This window comes from Ziziphus jujuba, chromosome 2 (genome assembly GCF_031755915.1).
Source record: "Ziziphus jujuba cultivar Dongzao chromosome 2, ASM3175591v1".
Taxonomy (NCBI): domain Eukaryota; kingdom Viridiplantae; phylum Streptophyta; class Magnoliopsida; order Rosales; family Rhamnaceae; genus Ziziphus; species Ziziphus jujuba.
Genome location: NC_083380.1, coordinates 14,290,896 through 14,316,366, shown reverse-complemented (window position 1 = coordinate 14,316,366; position 25,471 = coordinate 14,290,896). Strand labels below are relative to the sequence as shown.

Genomic DNA, 25,471 nt, shown 5'->3' with positions numbered 1-25,471 from the left:
TTAATTGATAATATATTTTCACATCAAAACAGAATATATAACTTAGATAACTATTTGTAAACACAAATCATACTTAAAACTTTATTGTGCAAAGATCCCTTGTTTTTCTTTTAAAAGATATCAAATGAAGTGGAAGTGCTACATATGTATATATATATATATGTTGCCACTTTAGCACAAATTTTATTTTACAGTAATGTTATAAATATCAAAATATTTATTAAATTTATTTATAAAATAATATTTGTTAAATTATTATTGGTTAACATATTTATATAACTGAAATATAAATAAATATTTTTTAAAAAAATAGATTAAAAAATAATTAAATATTATTATAGCATCTATCATATTAATTAATAAATAAATTTGATTAATATTTTAATAATTTAACGTGGCAACATATTGACTTTTTTTTTTTTCTTCCAAGAATAAATTACATAACATAAGTTATTTCGAAAAATTCTCGAAAATCAAAATATTTGAATTTACATTTAAATTGACTATACAATGGTAGATTACATAATTTATTGACACGTCAGGTAGTAAAAAATGAGTGCGTGTGAGATACTTTCAACCAAAAGAAACTTACATATATAAGTGGGTTTTACAAAGGTATGCGGTGAAGTATATATTCTAATTCTTTAACATACATTATTAAAATTAAAAATTAAAAAATAAAAAATAAAAAAATTGAGAATCCATTCAGATGAAGAATGAGAAAGGACGTGAGAAGTGAGCCGGACCCCCTTCAATCCAGATACAAGGTTTCTTTAGAGCCTAAGCAACCTAAACCAAATTAGCTAAGCCATGTGCTATTTTATTATTAAATTATATTTAAACTTCTCATATTTTTTTATAACGAAAAAATGAGATTGAAACTTGTAATTATTATCCAACAAAAATTTAACATTTGGCTGTCTCTGCGACTATCTTTTGAAAAGCAAAATAATAATAATAATAATTTAGTGGATCCTATCCTAATAGCTCCGGCCGTCTCACAGAAACGTGTGGAGTTCACATGGATCACATGAACATATTAGAAGATCGCTTTTTGAGTACAATAGACCTTCATGACCAAGTTTTATTATAAAAGAAGGGAAACTTAATTTATTTTGGGCTACATATGCAAACAAAATGATCAATGAGATGCTCCTCATTTGTCCCCACCTCTTTGCTTCTTTCTTCCAGCTAGCTAAGCTGGTTTTCTGCCATGCGTTTAAGAATGATAAAGAAGTGGACTGCCTTCCCAAAATTAAAAATGGAAGAGTTCTCTTCAATCTTCTTCCTGTAAGAGTCAAAGATCACATCCAAGATCTCTTCACCAAAATGCTGCTTGATTATCCCTTCCATGGCAGCTCTCAAATGGGATGCAAGAACTTGGCCATTAATTTTAAACTCACTAGAAACATTTGGTATCACAAGAGGTAGGTATTCCACTCCCTCTATGCTAAAACATCCATTTCTTTCAACAGCTGCTTCTAGTTCTTGGGGAGACATGTTATTTATTGGTAAATTAAAAGAGTCCACCTTCTCCTCACTAATCATTCCCTGCAAATATATAGGAAAAAGAGTGGCATCCTTAAGTTAATATTTATTTTAAAATTCATTCAAAGCAACCTAAACTTATTTAGAACAATAGCAAGATCAAATATCAAATTGCACAACGCTAGAAAAAATACTTTCATTATTACTAAGTTTTGCACATATATTTTATTGTCCATTTGAAATAAGAGGTTGATATCCATTGAACTAGATTATTTTAGTTTGGTCCAATCAATTTGGACTATTTTAGATTTAATCAACATTAGTCTCGATGAAACTTAAAATAGTATAGCCAAAATTCAGTTGAGTTTATTTTCATAATTGGCCTAATCAATATTTCTTACCTTCCGTGCCAAGTCCATGAGGCAAGATCCAAGAATCTCCAAAGTCAAACTTGGCAGACTTTGAGAGTGATGAGTTCCATTGGGAATTCCAGGAACGATGAGTACCATTAACCCTCCATATACAATCTCTTGTGCCCTGGCTTGTAGAAATTGCTGCATATCCTTATCGTATTGAGCTTTATAAGCCAAAACTACTTCATCTCCCGAGTTCGAGTAATGAATCCGGCCCTTATTCCAAGCAGGAGAGTTCTTGTTCACCACCTCTTTTGGTGCTCTAGAAAGCCAGTGAATGGCAAAAGAAGAATGAACAAAGTGAAGAGAATTCTTGGGAAACAAGCGACCATGGAAAGATCCAGGAGCACCTGCTGCATGGTATCGCCGGTCTTGAGGAAGGGATGTGAAAAGTAGGTTGAAATCATTTGAGGTATGATCGCTAAAGAAAACTTGAAAGTCCGGGATTTGTGAATTCAATCCTTCGCTCTTGTATTTGGACTCAACTGCTTCGAGTATATTCTGTGCTGTAAAGAATGTATTGGGTCCAACAGAGCAACCCAAATCTGCAATTTGGAAAGTTTTGGAAGAAAGTAGGATTTCTTTATCAAGCTTTTCTGCAATTGCTTTCTTTATCAGTTCTTTGGCAGAATCGGTAGCTTTTCTCTGCAAAATGTACCAAGTTTGCAAATTCATTTCACAATTGATAATAGCCGATCCAAACAAGATTTACTTGTATTTCTACTACAATAATTGCTAGAATACCCATAACCATCAATAGTCCATAACTTTAAAAGTATAATTTAATGAGATAATTAAGCTTCTAAAACAAATTACACACATTTCAAAAGTATCAGGAGAAGTTTTTCTAGCTATCTCTGTAATTATATAATAATAATATATATATGTATATGTATATATGGAAATTTTCTTATCCACCATCGGGGACTAAAATAAATTCCAACAACAGTTTACAAATTCATGTAAATGCCTTGATTAGCGCTCCTATTCACTAATTATGATCGCTGTCTTTGGACTTTAACTTTAGTCCACGATCTAGATAAAAGCATCTTTATATATATATATATATATATTATATAAAATAATTACGTAGACCTGCTGTGTAGAGTTCTTGGCATAACTGTAGAGACCATCTCCACCCATCATTGGATATGCTTCTTGCACAGTCCCTGTTTCCTCTGTTGCCATCTCTCTTCTTTCTTCTCTCTTTAGTGGTTTGCAGGTATATGTTTTCAGGTTTAATTGTTCACGAAGTTGCTATTTATAGTGAACAAATTTGGTAAGCTGGTCAACAAAATGATATAGCAAATTAAATATTTTAAGTAATTTGGTCATTGTTATTTATGATATATCAAGAGGGGAAAAGAATAAATTTTTTTTTTCTTTAAAATGGACAAGGGCATTTATTGAAGTCAGCCTTTGTACATATTTTTATTAATTAATTAGTACCTTGGACTATGACTCTATAATTAACAACTTTATATTTCAAAAATATAAATACAAAGAATTTTCTTTATTTTTTATTATATTACAATGTCCTAGTTTGAGTGCATGTATAATCTTTCAAAGTTTTCATGTATAAATTATTCTATGGTCCACGCTAATACCCCATAGTCCACAATAAATGATGGAAAAGACACATTTTTGCTTGCTTGGAGTTCGATCGTGGAGCCGAAAAGGTTGAAAACAGGCTTTTTTGTTTCGCTTTTAGTTTTTTTATTTTTTATTTTTTATTATTATTATCTTTTTTGTTTTAGATGTTTTGATGGATGGATGCTTTATACATGGAATAAAATAGTACCATATAATATTGTCCTGTATGAGTTTTTGGCACTGAGCTTTTGGCAAATAAAAAGCGAGAATAATTAATTTCTTAATTCTGGTATGTACGTAATACCCTATGTCACATAATCCTTTGTGGCGAAACAAAAAAAATAAATAAATAAATAAATCAGTTTTAGGAGAATCCAAACTCATGACCATTGCATTCAGAACATATGTTAAAATTATAGCCTTCCAACAGTTTGAGAAGAAATCAACCAAACAAGAATAACCAAGTTCTGAGTGATGCTTTAAATATATATATATATATATATTGTGTCACTCTCCGTTTCGTTTATTATTATTACTATTATTATTATTATTATTATTTGAAGTTGGAGGGCATTTTTAGAGCAACTTGATAAAGACTAATTATACCCATAAGTTAGTGGTTTAATTTAAGAGGATTAATCAATACCCATAAGCATGGCCATCAATACCCATAAGAGGACTAATCTTTTTCAAAACAATAATCAAGCTAGTAATTTATAATTTATATAAATGTTCCTGACATTATTTATTAATTTATGATTACAAAAAGAGAATGCAATACCATATATATAACAACACACAAACACCGACACATTATATAAAAAGGTGAAGAAAGCAAGTTGTGGCTAGCTAAAGCTAATTAGTTAATTTGCTGCCTTGCGTTTAAGGAGGGCAAAGAAGTTTACTTTTTTCACTGACTTGAAAATGGAGGGATTTTCTTCAATTTTCTTCCCGTAAGAGTCAAATAGCACATCTAAAATGTCCTCACCAAAATGCTTCTTGATAATCCTCTCTAAGGAAGCTCTTACGTGAGATGCAAATACTTTGGCATTCATTACAGACTGAGAATGATCATCTAATCTCTCATGATGTATGTATTCAATTGTCTCTATACTAAAACATCCATTTCTTTCAACACCTGCTTCCAATTCTTGGGGAGAAATTTCATATATCGGTACATTAAAGCTATCCACTTTCTCCTCACTAACTATTCCCTGCACATAGTAAAAGGGGATGGCATACTGTGGTCAAAATAGTTCAAAACTAGTTCTCATCTCAAAGATGCAATACCATTTTTTTAATTATATGTAATCAGTGAGTTAGTGGATAATCAGTTTCTACCATATATTAGAAACCTACTAATTTTTCAACCATAGCACATGCCACATAATAACGGTTCCTACTTTATGTTAAATATAATTTAAAGTCGGTACCCAACATAAGGTGGGAACATGCGGCGCCTATAGGTTCTAAACATAAACTAGAAACTATGTTCTAGATGGGTCAAAATTTCATGGTGTATGATATTAAAATTTCTTACCTTTCTTACCAAGTCCATGAGGCAAGAGCCTAGAAGGTCTAAAATCATACATTGCAGACCTTGAAAATGATGAGTTCTATTGGGGATACCAGAAATAATGAGTACCATCAATCCTCCATACACAATCTCTTGTGCCCTGACTTGCAGAAACTGCTCGATATCCTTCACAAATTGAGCTTTATTAGGCCCGAACTACTTCGTCTCCCGAATTCAAGTAATGAATCCGGCCCTTATTCCAAGCAGGAGAGTTTTTGTTCATCACCTCTTTTGGTGCTCCAGAAAGCCAAAGCATGGCAGCAATAGAAGAATGAACAAAATGAAGAGATGCCTTGGGAAACAAGCGATCATAGAAAGATCCCGGCACACCTGCTGCATAATATGGCCTGTTCTGTGGAAGCGAAGTGAAGACCAGGTTGAAATCATTTGTAATATGAACATTAAAGAGAACAGAGCAACAGAACATTGAAACTCGAAGATTTGAGAATTCAGTTCTTGGCACTGCTGGTACTTGGACTCCAATGCTTCAACTACATTTTGTACCGCAAAGAATGTATTAGGACCAACAGAGCAACCCAAATCCGCAATGCGGAATGTTTTGGAGTTGAGTAAGATTTCTTTATCGAGCTTTTCTGGAATTGCCATGTTTATCAATTGTTTGGTGGCATCAGAAGCTGCTCTCTACGTAAACAAAATTCCAACCCAAAGGCATTATTACACAATTAGAAGCTCCTTTTATTATTGTTTCATAATATTGAATAGTTAATTGTTAGTATGCGGATAAATACTTATGTATGCTTATTACTTTTTTGATATATGGTGATGCTTTAATGTAGAGAATGCAATTTTGTCTATATTAAGTCTCTTTAATTTGATATATATGATATATTTTTTCTTCATGATATTAATATGCATTCCTTGTGGAAATTTCTTACAAATAATAGTTTGGAATAAGCAATTGACGAAATTTATACATAAACACACCTGGATTTCGAAGTTCTTGGCATAGCTGTAAGGGCCATCTCCACCTTTCATTGGATATTCTTCATTGAGTTCATTCCTGGTTCCCTCTGCTTCCATATCTATTCAATTTTTTTTAAAAAAATTTTAGTCTTTTATTTGTAAATCTGTATGTAAGATGGTTAACGAAAATATATGGCAAATTATATATAAATTCAAGCCTGTAGAGACAAGATATGCCAATTTATATATAAATTCAAGCATGATGATGTACATCCAAGGGCTAGCAAAGGATAGACAAGATTTATTCAAATCAAAGAAGACTACAAGCACACGTTAGAGCGAAGTTATTTTAAAACCAGATTTCTATCTTAATGACTAAAAAAATAGTTTGACTCCCTGTAGATGTGCTTTCACATGCTTGTCTGCTGAGAAAATCTTGCATGAATCGGTGTTACCACATCAGATTATACCAATTTATTGCCATCTGTTCAAACATATGCCACCTGTTAAACATTTGTCTGGTAGAATTTAACATTTTCCAGCTCACCTCTTTTTTTTAAAATTTATTTAAAAAAATGCACCCAAAGGAAATCCTAGCTGGTGGTGATGGCTGCCGGACCTTTCTTTTTCTGAGGGCAATTTCATATTTATCACTAATAATGCAGTGACTCCGGCAACTGCCACCATTTTTCTATTAAAATTTTATTTTTTTTCAATAGAAAAATGGTGAGCTGGATAGTGTATTTAATAACACAAATGTCTTAACCAGGTGGTAAGTAATTGAACAGATGGCAATAAATTAGTGGGAGTGGTACGATCTGACGTGGTAACACCGACTCATACAAGATTTTCTACTCACCTAAACGTTTACTCAACCAACTGCCCAATATTAAAAATTTAATATGAAAATATAAATATTTTTGGAGTAATCATTTAAATTTTCAAATGATGTAAAGATCTAGATAATACTCTAACATCAATAATGACATGTAATGTGTGTATATATATATATATATATTTTAAGTATGGAAAACGAGTAGCATTTTTTTATTCACATAAAATATTCATAGAAAAGAAAGGGCCACTTTCATTTACAAGTCAGATCGCCATAATTAAACAACTGTGGAATTTCTGCGTATCCCTATAAATAAGGAGATAATTTTATTTATTTATTTTTCCATTGCAAACATCAACTTGTACCAACTGCCATTTGACTGGGTAGACACCGCCAATCAAACCATATGTAAATTGATAATGCGTACATTCTCTTTGAGAATCTACAGCACAATGGCGAGGCCAGTATTTATCATACGGTTTGACTTTTAAAGAGAGAATGCTGTGAAAGAGGCGAGAGATGGTAAGAGAGAGGAGGGATGAAGTGAAATTTTTTCAAGAAAAGAATATTAAATTTCAATAACCAAGGCTTTTTTGTCAACCAAAGCAAAAGGTGACTATTTGTGTAAAAAAATTATTAATTATTAGTATTATTATTTTTTTGGTTTCATCAAGAATCACCTCTAAAGCAAAAGAAACGAATATGAGTTCCACGCGAAGAAGAAAATAATAATAATAATAACCGAAGGGTTTTCCAAAGATACTTGTGAAGTATGTTTCGATTATATATATATATATAGTCTAATATCACTTATGATAATAACTTTTGAAAAAACAGGCATAGCACTTTAAATAATGATTTCGTCAAAAATTATCATTTAAAATAATATCCACATCTTAATAAAATATAGATGTCTACAATAAAAAATTCTCATAAATATATATATTTAAGCAAGATTTTCATTGGAAATCTATAAATTATATGATTTATGACAGTTTATTCCCAAAATTATTTTTAAGACAATTTCATTCTTAAACTCATTTTGAAGTGTTTACTGTTAGTCTAAATGCTTGATTCCATCCAAATCTTTAATGGAACATGCATGTGCCTGTCACATGCCCATTTTATAGGGCTTTGAAAGTTATTTCCACTTCCAAGATGGTCAAGCTTCGACGTCCAATCAAAGTCGGCATTCTCAGCATGACCTTTTAGCCCCTTTTTTTAATCTATAAATGAATTCTTTTGAAAGAATGGTAGGAAAAGTGAAACTTATTCTTCTCTAATAGATGAGTCATATTAAGTTTTGAAAATATAAATCTTATCCAAGAAAAATATTGGATTGCTAAAGCTGAAATGGGATTTCATGAACCAAAATCCTTTTTGCCAAAACCAAATATTTCAACTTTACGACTCACCATCTCTGTTGACAAGACCATCCCACAAGCTCCAATGGAAGGTTATCCAAACTTTGGTAGAGAGAAAGATGTTAGGAGTGCAACAATGAACATGGTAAAAGGAACAAAGAGAGGCATACTAAAAATGTTTTTGAATGCCTTTATAAAATGGCATATGACGGCCTGTGCATGTTTAGTCAAATATTTGGATGGAACTAGCAATTTTGACTAGTGGTGCACACTTCCAATTAGTTTAGGAATGAAATTGTCTAAATTAAAAATAGTTTTGGGACTAAACTGTCATACAGCATATAGTTTAAGCATATAGTTTAAGGACTTCCAATGAAAATATCCCTATATTTAAACAACCAAACTCAATCCCAACGGTATTTATATATTTTTTTTATATAAGATTTTATTATATTAATAAATCTATATTTATTATTTTTAAGTTTTAAATTTTAGCTTTTAAAGTAATCAAATAGTTAATTAAGAAAAATATAATATTAAAACTATCAAGTAGTTCTGATTTAAATTTGACTGTATATTTAAACATTTTAATAACTATTTCCAAAAAGATTATTTAAAAAGGAAATCCTATTAGGTTTTGGCGCTCTCAAAAACACATGTGGAGTTTATTTATGTATTACTATTAATGAAGCTTGATATACGTAATAAACTTACATCCTAACAGTTTAAGTTTTTAGGATTAATAATAATTTAACATTGTATGCCTACAAATGAAGGGGAACGTGATATTTAATAAACCAGAATCCTAACAAAATGTTGACAAAGCTTACATATAATAAACGCGCATCCTAACAATTTAAGCTTTTGAATTTGAGATCAATGGTATTACATGAACATACTTGAAGATAGTTTTGGGAGTTAAATAAACCTTCAAGAAAAAGTTTTATCATAAGTGAAAGACACCTTAGTTTATTTGTGTCACAGACCAAACAATATGAAATGAGATGCTTTTAATAAGAATATGAGATGCACTTAATTTCATATCTTTCACCGAATTTATCTCCAACTTTGCCTCTCTTTTTCCATATAAAATCATAGTAATTTTGTGTGTCCCTCTAATATAACTAGCCGGTTGCCTGGTTCGTTGCTTTGCGTTTAAGAAGGAAAAAGAAGTTGTTTACTTTTCCTGACTTAAAAATGGAAAAATCGATCTCATCAAATTTCTTCCTGTAGCAGTCAAAGAGCACATCCAAGATCTTTTCATCAAAATGCTGCTTGATTATCCCTTCCATGACAGCTCTCAAATGAGATGCAGCAACTTGGCCATTAATTTTGTACTCACCAGAGTGACTTGGTACAGGAACATGCAGGTCTTCCATTTCCTCTATACTGAAACAACCATTCCTTTCAACAGCACCTTCTAGTTCTTGGGGAGACAACTGATAAGTTGGTATATTAAAAGAGTCTACTTTCTCCTCACTAACCATTCCCTGGTAACGTATAGAAAAAATGGTAGCAGTGAAGGTTTGTTTAGCAATTAAAACAAAATAACCCTAAATTTAAATTATTCTTGAAACTAAGTTGCAATATCAAATATCCAATGACTTTGTCTGTGTGGCATGAATAGGTTAGCGACAAAGCTACTATTTTTTCAAATGATAATGATTCTAAGTTCAAATCCTTATACAGCCCCAATATCCAAAAAATATCCAATTTCATATACACAAGCTCAGAAATCCTATATTATTAGTGAGTTTTTGCATATATACTAATCAATATTTTCTTACCTTCCTTGCCAAGTCCATGAGGCAAGATCCAAGAAGCTCGAAATTCATACTCGATCCATTTTGAGAGTGATGAGTTCCATTGGGAATTCCAGGAACAATGAGTGCCATCAATCCTCCATAAACAATCTCTTGTGCCCTGGCTTGTAGAAATTGCTCTATATCCTTATCAAACTGAGCTTTATAAGCCAAAAATACTTCATCTCCGGAACTCGAGTAGTGAATCCGGCCTTTATTCCATGCGCGAGATTTCTTGTTCACTACCTCCATTGGCACTCCGGAAAGCCAGTGGACGGCATAAGAAGAATGAACAAAGTGAAGAGAATCCTTGGGAAACAAGCGACCGTGGAAAGATCCGGGAACTCCTGCTGCATAATATCGCCTGTCGTTAGGGAGGGATGTGAAAAGCAGGTTGAAATCATTTGCGGTATGATCGCTAAAGAAAACTTGAAAATCTGGGATTTGGGAATTCAATCCTTGGCAGTGCTGGTATTTGGACTCCACTGCTTCAACTATATTTTGTACAGCAAAAAAACTATTGGGTCCAACAGAGCAACCCAAATCCGCAATGCGGAAAGTTTTGGAACAAAGTAAGATTTCTTTATCAAGCTTTTCTGCAATTGCTGCCTTTATCAATTCTTTGGCAAAATCGGTAGCTTTTCTCTGCAGAAATATATCAAGTTTTGTAAATTCATTACATAATTAATAGTTTACCCAAACAACAAGCTTTTCTACCAGTATTTCTATCACAATTAATTCTTCGTATAATATGTAGATAAAGCATACTCATATTTATAATCGTATCAGAAATTTGAGAGTATGATTTTCGTGGGATAATTAAGCCTAGACACCAAATTTGACACAACATATATGCAAACCATCATCTGAATCTCCATCTTAGTTGTTAAAGCAATTCAAAAACTGATAAATAATGTCAAAGTAGTTTAATGCCAGGAGGGTAATCACTTGAGAATTTGTATAATATATATTTACATTATACATATAAGAGGTAAAATATAGACCTGATGTGTAGAGTTCTTGGCATAACTGTAGTGGCCATCTCCTCCTTTCATTGGATAAGCTTCTTGTAGAATCCCTGTTTCCTCTGTTGCCATTTCTCTGTCTTCTCCTTCTTTCATCGGATAAGCTTCTTGTAGGATCCCTGTTTCCTCTGCTGCCATCTCTCTGTCTTCTATTTCTCTCTAAGTGGTGTGTAAATATATTTCTACGCGATGGTTCAGTAAATCGCCGGTTATAGCTAGTCTCCAAATTCGACAAGCGAGACATTTATTACTTCACACATACTTTAAGGTCAACTATTATTAATTAATTGAGTACCTTGTACTAAGACTCTCTCTGCGCTTCTTTATATATTCACCTACAAATAATTAAGTACCAAATAAATATAGTTTAATATACACACACACATATGTGTATATATACATGTATGTATGCATATGTCTATATATTTATTTTCGATCAAGTGTCAACAATTTCTCTAATCTAAAAAGGGGAACATGTTTCGAAGACAAAACCTCATGGTGTGGATTAAGGGGCGATACCAAATATATGTAGTTGAAGGTCAAGCCGGCCACAAACGTTAACACTTAAACCACTTAATATTTTAAATTATAATTGTAAAATAAGTCACTTGATATTTTATTTTTATTATATTAACTATATTATAGTTTCGCTGCAGGTATAATCTGTCAAAATTTTCATATATAAATTATTCTATGGTCAATGATATTGCCTGTACAAGCCAGGATAGATGAAGAAAGGGACACATTTTTGGTAGCTTGAAGATAAGATTGTGGAGCCAAAAAGGTTGAAAACAAGCATTTCGTTGTTTGGTTTTGTTTCTATTTTTTCCTAGTTGATTTGATTGATGGTTGTTTTGTGGATTAAAATAGTTGGTTTGATTGAGAGAGAGAGAGAGAGAGAGAGAGATAAAGAAAGTTGACTCCGGCAAATAACAAGTTCCGCTGGCTCCGGCAGAGGTGAGGAAAGAAAGAGATTTAGAAGAGAGGGAACTCGGGATCTGGTATGAGAGAAATGAGAGAGAAGAACTTGAGGGAGAGAGAGAGGATGAGAGCGTGAGGGAGAAAGAAAGGATGAGAGGGTGAGAATTTTTTTTAACAAAACCATTGGAAATGTTCTAAAACCACTGGGATCACACTTTCATATACAGGTTGAAACCTCCAACTGGATAAAAAATTTCCTCTCCCCTGAACTTGTAATAAAAAAATCATTATATATAAATGAAATTTATTTTTATTCACAAATATATAATTTAACAAATGTAAGTTCCAAAATACCATTTGATTGTGTCAGGTAAAGTTAACTGAGTTTTGGTAATTTTATCTCAGCTGATAAACCACTTATATCCATAGGATTCAAAATTTTAAAATTAAAGAAAATTATTGTAAATAATAAAATATAAGAAATATTCTTATTCAAATTTCTGAAGTTTGCATTAATTTCAATATGAACTTTTAAATTTTGAAAATTACAACTAATATCTTTATAAGAAGTGTAAATAAAACTTTTTAAATGGATGTGAATGAAATAACAGATGAAAAAAATAAAAACTGTTTAAAACCTGAAAAAAAAAATTTGAAACCATAAAAATTAAATTGTATTTAAATCAAATCTAAAAATAGATAAATAAAATTAACATTAAAAAATATACATATATATATATATATATATACACACCATTTCATTGATAAATTAACATCTGTGAATTAACATATAGGTCATTATAATAAACATCTAAAGTTGAAAAAATAGATATTAAAGAATTTTTGAATGTATAAAGTGTAAATATAAATAAAACAAAACTAAGGATGTCCAAATAAAATTTGCACTTAATTTTTTTGTTGGTAAATCTTGGAGGACTTTAGTCACATAAAAAGTCATCATCCAAACCCCCTTGGCTAAAAATGTAAAATAATGTATGTAATGCTAGCAATGCATTATTGATGACGAAACATAGAGTAATCTAATCTCTACCAGACGTATATACCAATTAAATATATAAGTTCACTTTTTAAAATATTATATATGTATATATGAATAATGCTAAATGTATGATGTCATCTTGGTATCATATCATAAACAAGCTAAAAGTACCAACTTACTATTTTATGTAATGCTCGAAATTAATACATCATTGATGACGTCAACATAAAATAATCTAATCTCTACCAAACACATGCCAATTAGTAAGCTTTTACTTTTTCCAAACAAAAAAAAAAAATTATATATAACATTAATAATGCCGCTTTTACTTTTTCCCCAAAAAAAAAAAAAATTATAGATAACATTAATAAAACAGGAAGTACCATGTGATCTTGGTACCGTATCATAAACAAACAAAGTAAAGTAAAGGTTACCAAAGTAAACAATTATTTTTATTCAAAAATATGTAATTTAATGTATGTAAGTACTAAAATACCATTTGTCTGCATAAAATAAAATTAATTCGGTTGATAAAGTATTTATATTCATTATTTTTAGCAACAAAAAAAAAAGTATTTATATTCATTATTAAGAGATGGTAATTTTATAACATTGGGATGGAGAAAATTTGTTATAAAGATAAATATGTATATATATATATATATATACACACACACACACACCCCACTTAATTGTCAAATCTAACGTCAACCAATTATAGGTCATTTATATACACACACACACACACCACTTAATTGTTAAATCTAACGTCAACTAATTAACAGATAGGTCATTTTGATGCATATCTAAAATTGAAAAGAGGTTATTGATGAATTTTTCAAAAAAATAAGATATGAATAAAAACAAAACTGAAGATGTCCATATAAAATTTGCCATTAAATTTTTTTTTTTTTTTTGGGTAAATCTTTGAGGACTTTAATCAGAATACAACGTCATCCCCCAAACTCCTTGGCTAAAGAAGTAAAATAATGTATGTGGTGCTATAAAATACAACATTGATGACGTTGACATAAAGTAATCTAATCTATATACATGCCAATTAACCACCAAGTTAACTTTTTAAATATATATATATATATATATATATACGCATAGTTAGTTTCAAGTCAGGACAATCTGAATTTTGTAAAATCTGTTCTTAATTTTTTAAACTTTTGATTTATCATTTGGATTAAAAAAAATAATAAAATACTACTTAAAAATAACAAATCAAAGATTATAATTTAAGATCTGATTTTTAAAAAAATCAAATTATCCTGACGTGAATTTTATTTTATTTATATACATATATATATATATATATAAATGGTAAAGATACCACATGATCTTGTACCATATCAAAAACAAAAAATAAAGTTTTTTTTTTTTCTTTTGAAAAATAAACTCCATACCTTATTAAGAAATAGAAACATTACACATGTCCTTCATACCAGATGATCTTCTGCCATATGATAAACAAAAAGTAAAGTTTTTTTTTTTTCTTTTGAAAAATAAACTCAATACCTAGTAAGAAATAGAAACAGTATACATTTCGTCTTCAAGAGTAGGATTCAACCAATCTGGTCCATCCTCCATCCAAGATTCTAAATAAGATAGAGATAAAGAATGGCGAGCTAAAAATGAGTAGCTTTGTTTGCTTCTCTTGGAGCAAAAGAAAAAGAAAATGATATGAGAAGCTAACAGCATTTAAATGTCCTCCACTAAATGGCAGTCCTTCCCCAAGAAAGTTTCAGAACCATGAATAAGACAAATAGCTTCTTTAGATTCTTTAGAATTACTTACCAACTCCCCTAAAAGAAACCAACTTGTAAATAGTATCATTCGCCGACTTTACCTCCACTTTTGCTTCTTTTTCCCATATTACAAATCATGGTACTTTTTTGTATTCCTCTAATCAAACCATAGTTGCATTAACACAAATAATAGAAGGACAAAGCAGCAAGAAGGCAATTTATAGCTAGTACCTAGTTTGCTGCTCTGCGTTTAAGAAGGAAAAAGAAGTTGACTAGATTTCCTGACTTTAAAATGGAAAAATTCTCATCAATTTTTTTCCTGTAGCAGTCAAAGAGCTCATCCAAAATCTTTTCACCAAAATGCAGCTTGATCATCCCTTCCACGGCAGCTCTCAGATGAGATGCAACAGCGGAAGAGTCACTTGGTAGAGGAAGAGGCAGACCTTCCATTCCCTCTATGGTAAAACAACCATTTCTTTCAACAGCAGCTTCTAGTTCTTTGGGAGACATCAGATATGTTGGCATATTAAAGTAGTCTACTTTCTCCTCACTAATTATTCCCTGCAAATTTATTTTGCAAATTAATTCAAAATAAACCAAAACCAATTCTCTAAAAAAAGATTCAATATCGAATATATCCAATTGCGTACACAAAGGTAATTAGAAATTCTCTTATTATTGCTGAGTCTTGCATATATACTTGAAATTATAGGGATGGAAATTTTGTCCTGTTTCTGCTGTTAAGGTTAAAGATTTCTCATTAAAATGGGGATGGCAATCAATATCTCTTACCTTCCTTGCCAAGTCCATGAGGCAAGATCCAAGAAGCTCCAAAATCATATTTGGCAGGCTTTGAGAATGATGAGTTCCATTGGGGACTCCAGGAAAAATTAGTACCATCAATCCTCCACACACAATCTCTTTTGCCCTGGCTTGCAGAAATTGCTCCATGTCCTTATCACACTGAGCTTTATAAGCCAAAACTACTTCGTCACCCGATTTCGAGTAGTGAATCTTGCCTTTATTCCAAGCAGGGGAGTTCTTGTTCATCACCTCTTTTGGTACTCCAGATAGCCACTGGATGGCATAAGAAGAATGAACAAAGTGAAGAGAATTCTCAGGAAACAAGGGACCGTAGAAAGATCCTGGAACACCTGCTGCATAATATCGCCGGTCATTAGGGAGGGATGTAAAAAGTAGGTTGAAATCATTTGAGGTATAATCGTTAAAGAAAACTTGAAAGTCTGGGATTTGGGAATTCAATTCGTGGAGATAGTACTGGCACTTGGACTCGACTGCTTCGAATATATTTTGTACTGCCAAAACTGTATTGGGTCCGACAGAGCAACCCAAATCTGCAATGCAGAAAGTTTTGGAAGAAAGTAAGATTTCTTTGTCAAGCTTTTCTGCAATTGCTGTCTTTATCAATTCTTTGGCAAAAACGGTAGCTTTTCTCTGCAAGTTTTCAATTTCATTGTACAATTAATAGTTATTCCAAACAACAAGCTTCTTTACCAGTATTCCTATTACAATTATTTCTTAGTATAGTATGCAGATAAAATATACTTATCATTATAATCGTAATTCAGAAAATTGAAAATACGATTTTTATGGATAATTAAGCCTATTTTATGTGATAATTAAGCCAAGACACCAAATTTGACACAACATATATATAAACCATCATTAGGACAGCCACATCATATATATATATATATATATATTTATATAAACCATCATCTGGATCTCAATGTAAGTTCTTAAAGCAATTTTAAAACTGACAAAAGGATGTCAAAGAAATTTTCTACCATGAGGTTCATCACTTGAAAATCATATAATGTATATGTACATTATAGATATGCAGAAATGATATGGTAACTTATTTATGAAAGAACTATAAAGGATAATATTTACAATTATTGAATCTGAATTATTTTCATAATTTGATGGTTATGAATCCTTCTCTATAAGTTTCTTGTAATATCATTCTTGTATATATGAGTGTAAAATATAGACCTCATGTGTGGAGCTGTTGGCATAATTGGAGAGACCATCCCTAGCTTTCGTTGGATAAGCTTCTTGCAGAATCCCTGTTTCCTCTGCTGCCAATGCCATCTCTCTGTCTTCTATTTCTCTCTAAGTGGTGTGTAGGTATATTTCTAAACGATGGTTCAGTAAATCGATACTTATAGCTAGTCTCCAAATTCGATAAGCTAGACATTTATTAATTCATATAAACTTTAAAGTCAAACATTATTAATTAATTGAGTACCTTGTAGAGTCAGTCACTCACTCTGTACTTCTTTGATCTACATCAACCAATAATTAAGTACCATATATATATATATATATATAGATTATTTTATATACTGTTTTATTATAGAGAGGATCAGGTTCTCTCTTATAAGACGAAAATCTAACTTTACACTTCATTTTGAAAGAGTCAGTTTTGCTCCGATATGGACAAATCCGCTTTATAAGCATGTTTTATGAAAAAATATCTGCACCGATGCAAAACTGATTCTTCTAAAATGATGTTAAACCTTAGTTTCTCACCTTATAGAGAGAATCTGATCTTTTCTGTAGCAAAACAGATTATATATATATATAGATATGAGATCAGGTTGTAACAATTTTAAATCTAAAGGAAACGATATGTTTCTAAGCGAAAGCCTCGTGATGTGGATTAAAGGGCAATACCAAATATATATAGTTGAAGTTCAAGCTGGCCACAAACGTTAACACTTTAACCATTTAATATTTTAAATCGTAATTGTAAAATAAGTCTCTTGGTATTTTTTTTTATTATATTAACTATATTATAGTTTCGGTGCAGGTATAATCTGTCAAAATTTTCATATATAAATTATTCTATGGTCAATGATATTGCCTGTACAAGCCACGATAAATGAAGAAAGCGATACATTTTTTGGTAGCTTGAAGATGAAGATTGTGGAGACGGAAAGGTTGAAAAACCAAGCATTTCGTTGTTTGGTTTTGTTTTTATTTTTTCCTTGTTAACTTGATTGGTGGTTGTTTTATGGATTGAAATAGTTTTGATTGAGTTTGAGAAGAAGAGAAAGAGAGAGAGAGAGAGAGAGAGAGAGAGAGAGAGAAAGAGAGAGAAACAAACAGGAAGTTGACTCCGGCAAATAGCAAGGTCCGCTGGCTCCGGTCGAGGTGAGGAAAGAAAGAGATTTAGAAGAGAGGAAACTTGAGATCCGGTATGAGAGAAATGAGAGAGAAGAACTTACGGGAGAAAGAGAGATTGAAGGCTGAGATCTTTTTTTTTTTTTTTTTTTTCCCCTTTTTCTGAAATTTTTTTATTTAGTTATTTGAAAATATATAATTTAACAAATGTAAGTTTTAAAATACCATTTGATTGTGTCCATTGACTCAATTAATAGGTCATTAATACTCATATTAATTTAAAAATATCAGAGTAGGGAAAAATTATTTCAAATAATAAAAAAAATTATTGATCTTGGAACACCTGTTGCATAATATCGCCTGTCCTTAGGGAGGGACGTAAAAAGAAAGGTTGAAATCATTTGAGGTATGATTGCTAAAGAAAGCTTGAAACTTGGGATTTTGGAATACAGTTATTTGGCAATAGCATTAATATTTGGACTAGAATGCTTAGAGTATATTTTGTTCCGCCAAAAATGTATTTGGACCAACTGAGCAAGCAAAATCTGCGCTGTGGAAAGTTTTGACAGAAAATAGGATTTCTTTGTTGAACTTTTCTTCAATTGCTGTCTTTATGAGTTCTTTGGCAGAATCGATAACTTTTCTTTGCATAAATGCACCAAGTTTGCAAATTCATTGCACAATTAAAAGTTTAGCCAAACAACCAGCTTTTGACAAGTATTCCCATTACAATTGTTAGTATAAACATATTTACTGTGCAAGAGTATAGCGTACTAATTTTTGTCTTTTTTAGGGTTTTTTGCGGCATTTGCAGCATTGCCACTCGAACTGGGGCAGGAGGGGGCAGAAGCATGGACTTGGCCAAACCGTCTACAAGTGGACGCAGTGTACTAATTTTGTTATATTCAGTTAAATCGTATTGTAACACATCGTGCTGTATTAATATTATACAATCTTTGGTATAGAAATGTGCTAATTTTTTTTTTCCAAAATAATAATTTTAACTAAAAGTTAAATTTTATCTGCATATGATTTTTTAAAATAATTAAATTACTCCAAATATATAAAATAGATTTTTTATTTTTTATTCATTTAATGTTTTTTAAATAATTATATCATTCATAATATATTGAAGCGAGTTGATTATTATTCATCATAGTAATCACGTTAAAAATAAGTAAAAAGTTTCATCACTAAAAAATTAATAATTTTTTAACTTTAAAGAAATCATATTTTTGAGATTGTTATGTGCCACAGTAGATAATATAAAATAAAATTATTTTTTTCCCCTTTTTAGAGATGAGTTCAGTTAGGAAATAAAAAATAAAAAATAAAAGAAGACAAGACCCTGTAGCTTCCAAAATCAAATAAACGGTGTATACTCCCCAAGTTTATACTCCGAAATCCATGTATATATTAAAAAAAGGAGTATAAACTCCGTTTATATTGAAAATTTTTCTGTGGATATACCCTTACAGGTGACCCAGCACAATTGTTACTTATTTCGATTACCGTGTTTTTAAAACCTAAGTGGGACAGTCATCTTTTAATACAATCCAACCCTTTTGTGCGTGGTACCAAATGGACCGTATGTAGACAATATATTCTCAAAATCATCGATAGCCCATAACTCTGGAAGTATGAAGTTTTATTGGATAAGTAAGCCTAGACATCGAATTGGACACAATCCAAAATACAGATGAAGTTATAATTTTTGTAACTACAAATTTGAAAGTATATATTATATTAGATATAATTCGGTTTCGGTGAGAATATTAATTTAAAGATATTGTAAAAATATACATTTTATAACATATTATATGATAAATTTATTTTCACATGTTGTCTGATGTTGTAGAATTTATATCTTTATAATGTCTTCAATTTAGTACTCTCACTAAAACTAGCTAATATCATATATATATATATATATATATATGAACCATTATGTTGACCCCTGTATCATTATTTTAAAGCAATAAAAAAGGTGATGAAAAGATGTCATGCTACTTTTCTGCAGGGACTGTTCTACTTCAAAGTACTTTTTTTTTTTTTTTTTGCTATGTCCCAGGCATTTCTGTGCTTTTGATAGATTTGAATTTAGCGTAGTAAACGTAAGTGATCGTACTCAAAGTACATATACATATATATATATATATGAATGTTGAATTTATTAAATTAAATATGTGAGTATTTATAGTTGTTATATGATAAGTTTTTAGATTTAATTTTAAATATTAATTATTATATTATCTAATGATTAAACTTTTACCACGTAAATATTTTAATTTAATTAAATTAAAAATTTTCTGATAGAAAACTCACTATACATATATATATATATATATATTGTCTAGCATAGGTGATACGTATAATTTAATAGCTTAAAATGCTTAAATTTATTTATCTTATTTCCATTTAAATCTAATTATATATACATTTAATATAATAAAGAGTTTACGAAGAAAAACCGTAGATGGATGTATTCACAACCTTCAGATCTACATAATTTGTATATTTATCAATTATAAATAGTTATCCTTCGTAATCTCTATCAATTGTCACTACATCATACCTATATCATTCCTCTGTGTGTGTGGGATAGGCATAACTGTAGATGCCATCTTCACCTTTCATCGGATATGCGTGTGCGTGCGCCCGCGCGCGTGTGTATTCTTCGCATAGGCATCTTTTTTTTTTTTTTTTTTTTTTTTTTTTGGGTAAATATGGGATAGGCATCTTCACCTTTCATCGGATATGCATCCTGCATGATCCTAGTTTCCTCTGCTGCCATCTATTTCTTCTATCCCTGCCAGTGGTGTGTCACACAGATGGGTCAGTAAATAACTACTTATAGTCAACAAATTCTATAAGCTGTTAAAAAATGATAAAGCAATCTAAATTTCAAGTAATTTGGACAATGTGATTTTAATAATTTTATAAAAATATTAACTACATTTACATATTAACATAATAGATAATCTGATAATATTTAATTAGTTTATTTTTTAATTAATTTATTTATTTAAAATTTTATTATTTTATATTTAAATTAGATAAATATATCAACAAATAATATTTTAATATATATTATTAGATAAATAAGTTTAATACATATTTCAATACATATAATATAGTATTAATGATGTAACTTATGATATATCAAGAGGTAGATAGACTCGCATGAGAGCTCAGTGGTTAGTCCGGCTAGTAGAAGCTGGATTTGAGTCTTGGGGGATGGGGATGCCAGGGGCATAGCAAAAAAATAAATAAATAAATAAATAAAAGAGATAATAAAGATAATTTATTTATTTTTGTTCTAAGAAATTGGAAGGGATACTTATTAATTCACACATGACTTCATGTTAGCCTGTTTGCATAGCACCTTAACTAAGATTCTAGCTACAGATGCTTCTTTAATCTTCATCTATAGATAATTAAGTACCAGATAAGTACAAGCCGGAAACATTACTGTTTAACCAACTTAATAATTGGAAATATAATTACAAAAAAGCTTCTTTATTTATTATACGGTTTTTTTTGTTATTGGTTCCTAAATTATCGGGAAATTCTGCCTTTAGTCCGTAATATTTTTTTTCGCCCCCTCACTTCGGAGAAATTATTGGGTACATATTGTGTACCATGGTGGCTTTTGATACAGTAAACATTTCCCAACGATATTATGATATTTAAATAATAGCACACCTTATTTAAAAACTCCACATGTATAGTTAGAGTTTAAACGTCGCCATCTTTTTTTCTTTTTTTCTTTTTCTTGTCTCTCCTAAACCTCTTCTTCCAATGGTAGAAAACAATATAAGAGGTGACCTGGTATTGAAGGAAAAAAATATAAGAAAAAGTTTGAAGACTGAAGGCTCTTAGAAAGAAAATAAATTGCAAAAATTTAAGTTTTTTGATGCAGTTCTTGGTGTTTATGCATACCCTTGTGATATGAGGGCTCTAATCCATTGTGAAATTTTCATTTTATTTTATTTTTTTCAAATATTGAATTTTGCTTGGTTACTAAGAAACTATATGAAAGGTAAAAGAGAAAAAAGTTTCAAGTTTTCTTTAGAATTATAAATTCAAAACTAATTTGATTCATCAAAAGCAAATATATATATATATATATATATATATATCTTTTATGGAAAAGCAAAATTAAGTCTATAATCCTATCTGCATATCTCTATCGGTCTATATAAACTATCCATATAAATGACAATTCTGATAATAAAATTTTTTATGTACGATTCAAATAGAAAGTGGAGAATAAAAGCTTACATCCATGGAGATTTCTTATTTATGGCAAAGAAAAGAACCGTGTAGTCTAGCTATCAGTGAAAATAATAATAATAAAATATATATAACAAGAAAAAAGAGATTACAAACTACATTAGTATTAGGCTAATAACCTAAGATTTTATTTAAGGTATATTATTATACACATAGTTAATAACTTAAGATTTTACTTAAGGTATATTAGTATAATATCATTGACAAATATGTACCAAATCAATGGCCATGTTGATACAAATTGTGTACCCAAGAATTTCTCCTCACTTTGATACTCTTTTTTTTTATACTTAATTTTCAGTGAATGCATCTCAGTTAGTCCTTTTTATGCATCTTCTGTTAAAAACGTAACACAAAGTGGCAGGTTCCGTCAAATGTCAACCTGTAATTCAGTAAAGGAATTAATTACCTAACTTCAGATGTTATGGTTTCCATCCACTCTTCATCAAGTGAAACCAAGTACTGAATGACTTGTAAAGGTATGAACGAGACCTGAAATGAAATAATTTATACTAATACGTGAGCCAGCCTAAGACCTCGCGCAACCCCCCCCCCCCCCCCCCCCCCCCCCCAAAAAAAAAAAAAAATGAATAAAAAATGCTAACTAACTTTTTAACCCAAAAAAAGAGAAAGGAAAAAAAAAAAAAAAACCGAAAAAAAGAAAAGAAAAGGCCAACTAACTTATGAACCCAACAAAATGGACAAATTTCTTGTGTCTGGGAGTACAACTTCCCTCTCTCACAGAAGGATTGATCTTACACATGTGGGTTCCATCGCTTTGTGAGTGTTCCCTACGAGCACAATCCATTTTTTTCCACTAAAACATTGATATTACCAAAATGAAAGGAAAAAAAGAAAAATTAAAAAAAAAAAAGAAAAAAGAAGGAATGTTAGATTTGCTACGGGATTTTAAAATTTTCCCCATCATCATCCTTTACATCAAATTAACAGAAAAGCCAAGAGGAAGTAAAAAATCAACTTATAAATCAAAGGAAAACATAGTTCATAGCAGTTAAATTTGAAAAAAAACAAAACAATTCAGCATGTAACAGATCCGTACTACAAAACCTTATGCATCAACTGGTCAAAACGGAGTCAAACCAAAGTCAAGTTTAAAACACACCTAAAAAAAAAAAAAAAAAAAAAAATTCGAAAACTCAATATCCCAAAACCCGAATCCACAACAAACCCACAGTATAAAATCCAAAATACACAACAAAAACGCATTAAAGATTCAAGCATTTTCCTACCGCAGAAAAAAAAAAAAATCCAAAATCAAGCAGCAAAATGGGATCAAAACAAAAAATAAAAAATAAAAAACAGGAGATTAAATTTTGACATTACTTACATGCAAAAAATTCCATGAATATAGAAATGCCAAGTTCTAGCCACAATCTTATATGGCATCCCTCCATAGAATAAGTTCTAGACATAACCTTATATTACATCTATATATAAGATCCATATGATATGATAAATATATATATATATATATATAATATTGTGTCTAGGGAATTAATAGACTCAGGACCATGCAATTTTTACTTTTCCTTGGAAAGCAATAATCATCAGTGGATTGTGCAGATGTACTCCTTCTTGGAGACCATGTAGCTAAAATGAAGGCAAGCTGAGTAACACCCACGTGAGAAGACCAAATAAATCAAAATAACCCGTGAGAAAGAAGACACCCACGTGTACAACAATACCCTTCAAGAGATAAAAAGACACTCAATGCCCCTCCAACTCTGTAACCGCTCACGTGCATAGCACATGTTACTTGTTTCGAAGAGGCATTTGCAGAAAATAGAAAATTGACCATACCGAGGGAAAATCAGAAAAAAAATAATTCAGGAATCAAAGTCTGATTAACCATATAATTTAGAGACCAACCTTTTATTATATTACAATATTCTAGTTTCAAAGATTGTATAATCTTTCAAAAGTTTTATGTATAAATTATTCTATGGTCAATTCTAATACCATACAGTATTGTCGTATACGAGATATTAGTTTTAAATTTCGATTATTGTCAGGAAAAAGAAATAACTTTTAGACTAAGTTGTCTCCACAAATTAACAATTAAACAAGAATAATTAATATGTTCATCCTCTTGGCGGTACAGTTAAATTATAGTACAATTTGATTAAGACATGGCACAGACATACTACCAATCCGCGTCCACACACAATCCAATTTATGGCCAAACATAAAATTAAAAAAAAAAAATAATAACAACAGTTTATGAATTTGTCTTAATTTTCTTTACATTGTTTTTTAAATTAATAAATAATAACAACAATGCGGGCCTAGCATATATATATATATATATATACACAATAATTATGCTTTTTTTTTTTTTTTTGAGTACGAACGGAAAACTTTTATTAATTAATTAAACCTATTACAAATATCAGCTTGGAGGACATGATTTAGCCACGTAGGGCCAACCTCAAGCCAAGATTCATAAACTGATAAACTGTTTGCATATTTTGCAAAACAATGTGCAGCCATGTTAGTTTCTCTATGATTAAAAGAGGACGTCAACGTTGCATAAGCAGAAAGCAGTCGTTTTATTTCTTCTATCAGAAAACAGGATGGATCTAAGCCATCACCATCTGCAGCAGAAGTCACCAGAATAACCGCATTGAGGCAGTCACCAGCAATTTCACAGCCATCAAAGCCAGCCTCCCTGCAAACAACAACAGCTTCTCGAATTCCAACAAGCTATGCATGTATGATGTAGCACAGAATGAACTGCTTCTAGAGGTTTAGCTAGAGCCCCCATAAGCTCTCCAACTGTATTCCTTACAATAATTCCCACCCCTATCTTAGAATTGCCTGGACTGAGCGAAGCATCAACATTGACTTTAAAATTATCTCCTTGTGGTAGTACCCAGTACTGTTTATCACGTGAAAGACTACTTTGCACCGAAATCACCAAAGCCTCTTTGTATTCAATATGAAGACGAGTGATAGAGTCCAAAAAAATAATATCTGGGTTGACTAATTTTCCATGAAAAAAAGCATTTCTCCTGTTCCACAGAGACCAAGTCGTCCAAGCAAACCTCTCACGTTCAAAGATATTAATGATTATGCTAATAAAGTGTTCAGATATGATGCAAATAAGTTGGAATAAAATTTAATTTATATTTTATTTTTTAACTTTATAAAATTTATATACAAACACATATACACCAAGACGATGCCGAGTAGCTTATCAAAAGCGTCCTAACTTGTTTTGTTTATTTTTATTTTTTTAAAAAAACATTTTGACGTAAATTAAATTTGTTTGTCTAAAACTAACCGTTCAGACTAAAAACCCCGTTTTTT

The 25,471-nt window shown here is 30.8% G+C and overlaps 3 protein-coding genes and 1 pseudogene across 3 annotated transcripts; all 4 read right to left on the bottom strand.

Moving 5' to 3' along the window:
* Positions 1 to 898: 898 nt before the first annotated feature.
* On the bottom strand, positions 899 to 3,118 carry LOC107418616 (loganic acid O-methyltransferase-like). Its single transcript, XM_016027321.4, has 3 exons — positions 2,997 to 3,118; positions 1,890 to 2,546; positions 899 to 1,551 (listed from the first exon to the last, which is right to left on the bottom strand). Exons 1-3 carry the CDS (start codon positions 3,087 to 3,089, stop codon positions 1,192 to 1,194), a joined length of 1,110 nt encoding a protein of 369 aa, XP_015882807.3. The 5' UTR covers positions 3,090 to 3,118; the 3' UTR covers positions 899 to 1,191.
* A 1,067-nt stretch (positions 3,119 to 4,185) lies between these two features.
* On the bottom strand, positions 4,186 to 6,363 carry LOC107418624 (loganic acid O-methyltransferase-like; annotated as a pseudogene).
* Positions 6,364 to 9,026: 2,663 nt separating this feature from the next.
* Positions 9,027 to 11,495, bottom strand: LOC107418615 (loganic acid O-methyltransferase-like). The gene is made up of 3 exons (XM_016027320.4): positions 11,000 to 11,495; positions 9,981 to 10,640; positions 9,027 to 9,683 (listed from the first exon to the last, which is right to left on the bottom strand). The coding sequence occupies exons 1-3, from the start codon at positions 11,156 to 11,158 to the stop codon at positions 9,318 to 9,320; spliced, it is 1,185 nt and encodes a 394-aa protein (XP_015882806.2). The 5' UTR covers positions 11,159 to 11,495; the 3' UTR covers positions 9,027 to 9,317.
* Positions 11,496 to 14,474: 2,979 nt separating this feature from the next.
* Positions 14,475 to 16,879, bottom strand: LOC125422619 (loganic acid O-methyltransferase-like). Its single transcript, XM_048474699.2, has 3 exons — positions 16,712 to 16,879; positions 15,488 to 16,150; positions 14,475 to 15,256 (listed from the first exon to the last, which is right to left on the bottom strand). The coding sequence occupies exons 1-3, from the start codon at positions 16,808 to 16,810 to the stop codon at positions 14,927 to 14,929; spliced, it is 1,092 nt and encodes a 363-aa protein (XP_048330656.2). The 5' UTR covers positions 16,811 to 16,879; the 3' UTR covers positions 14,475 to 14,926.
* Positions 16,880 to 25,471: the final 8,592 nt, after the last annotated feature.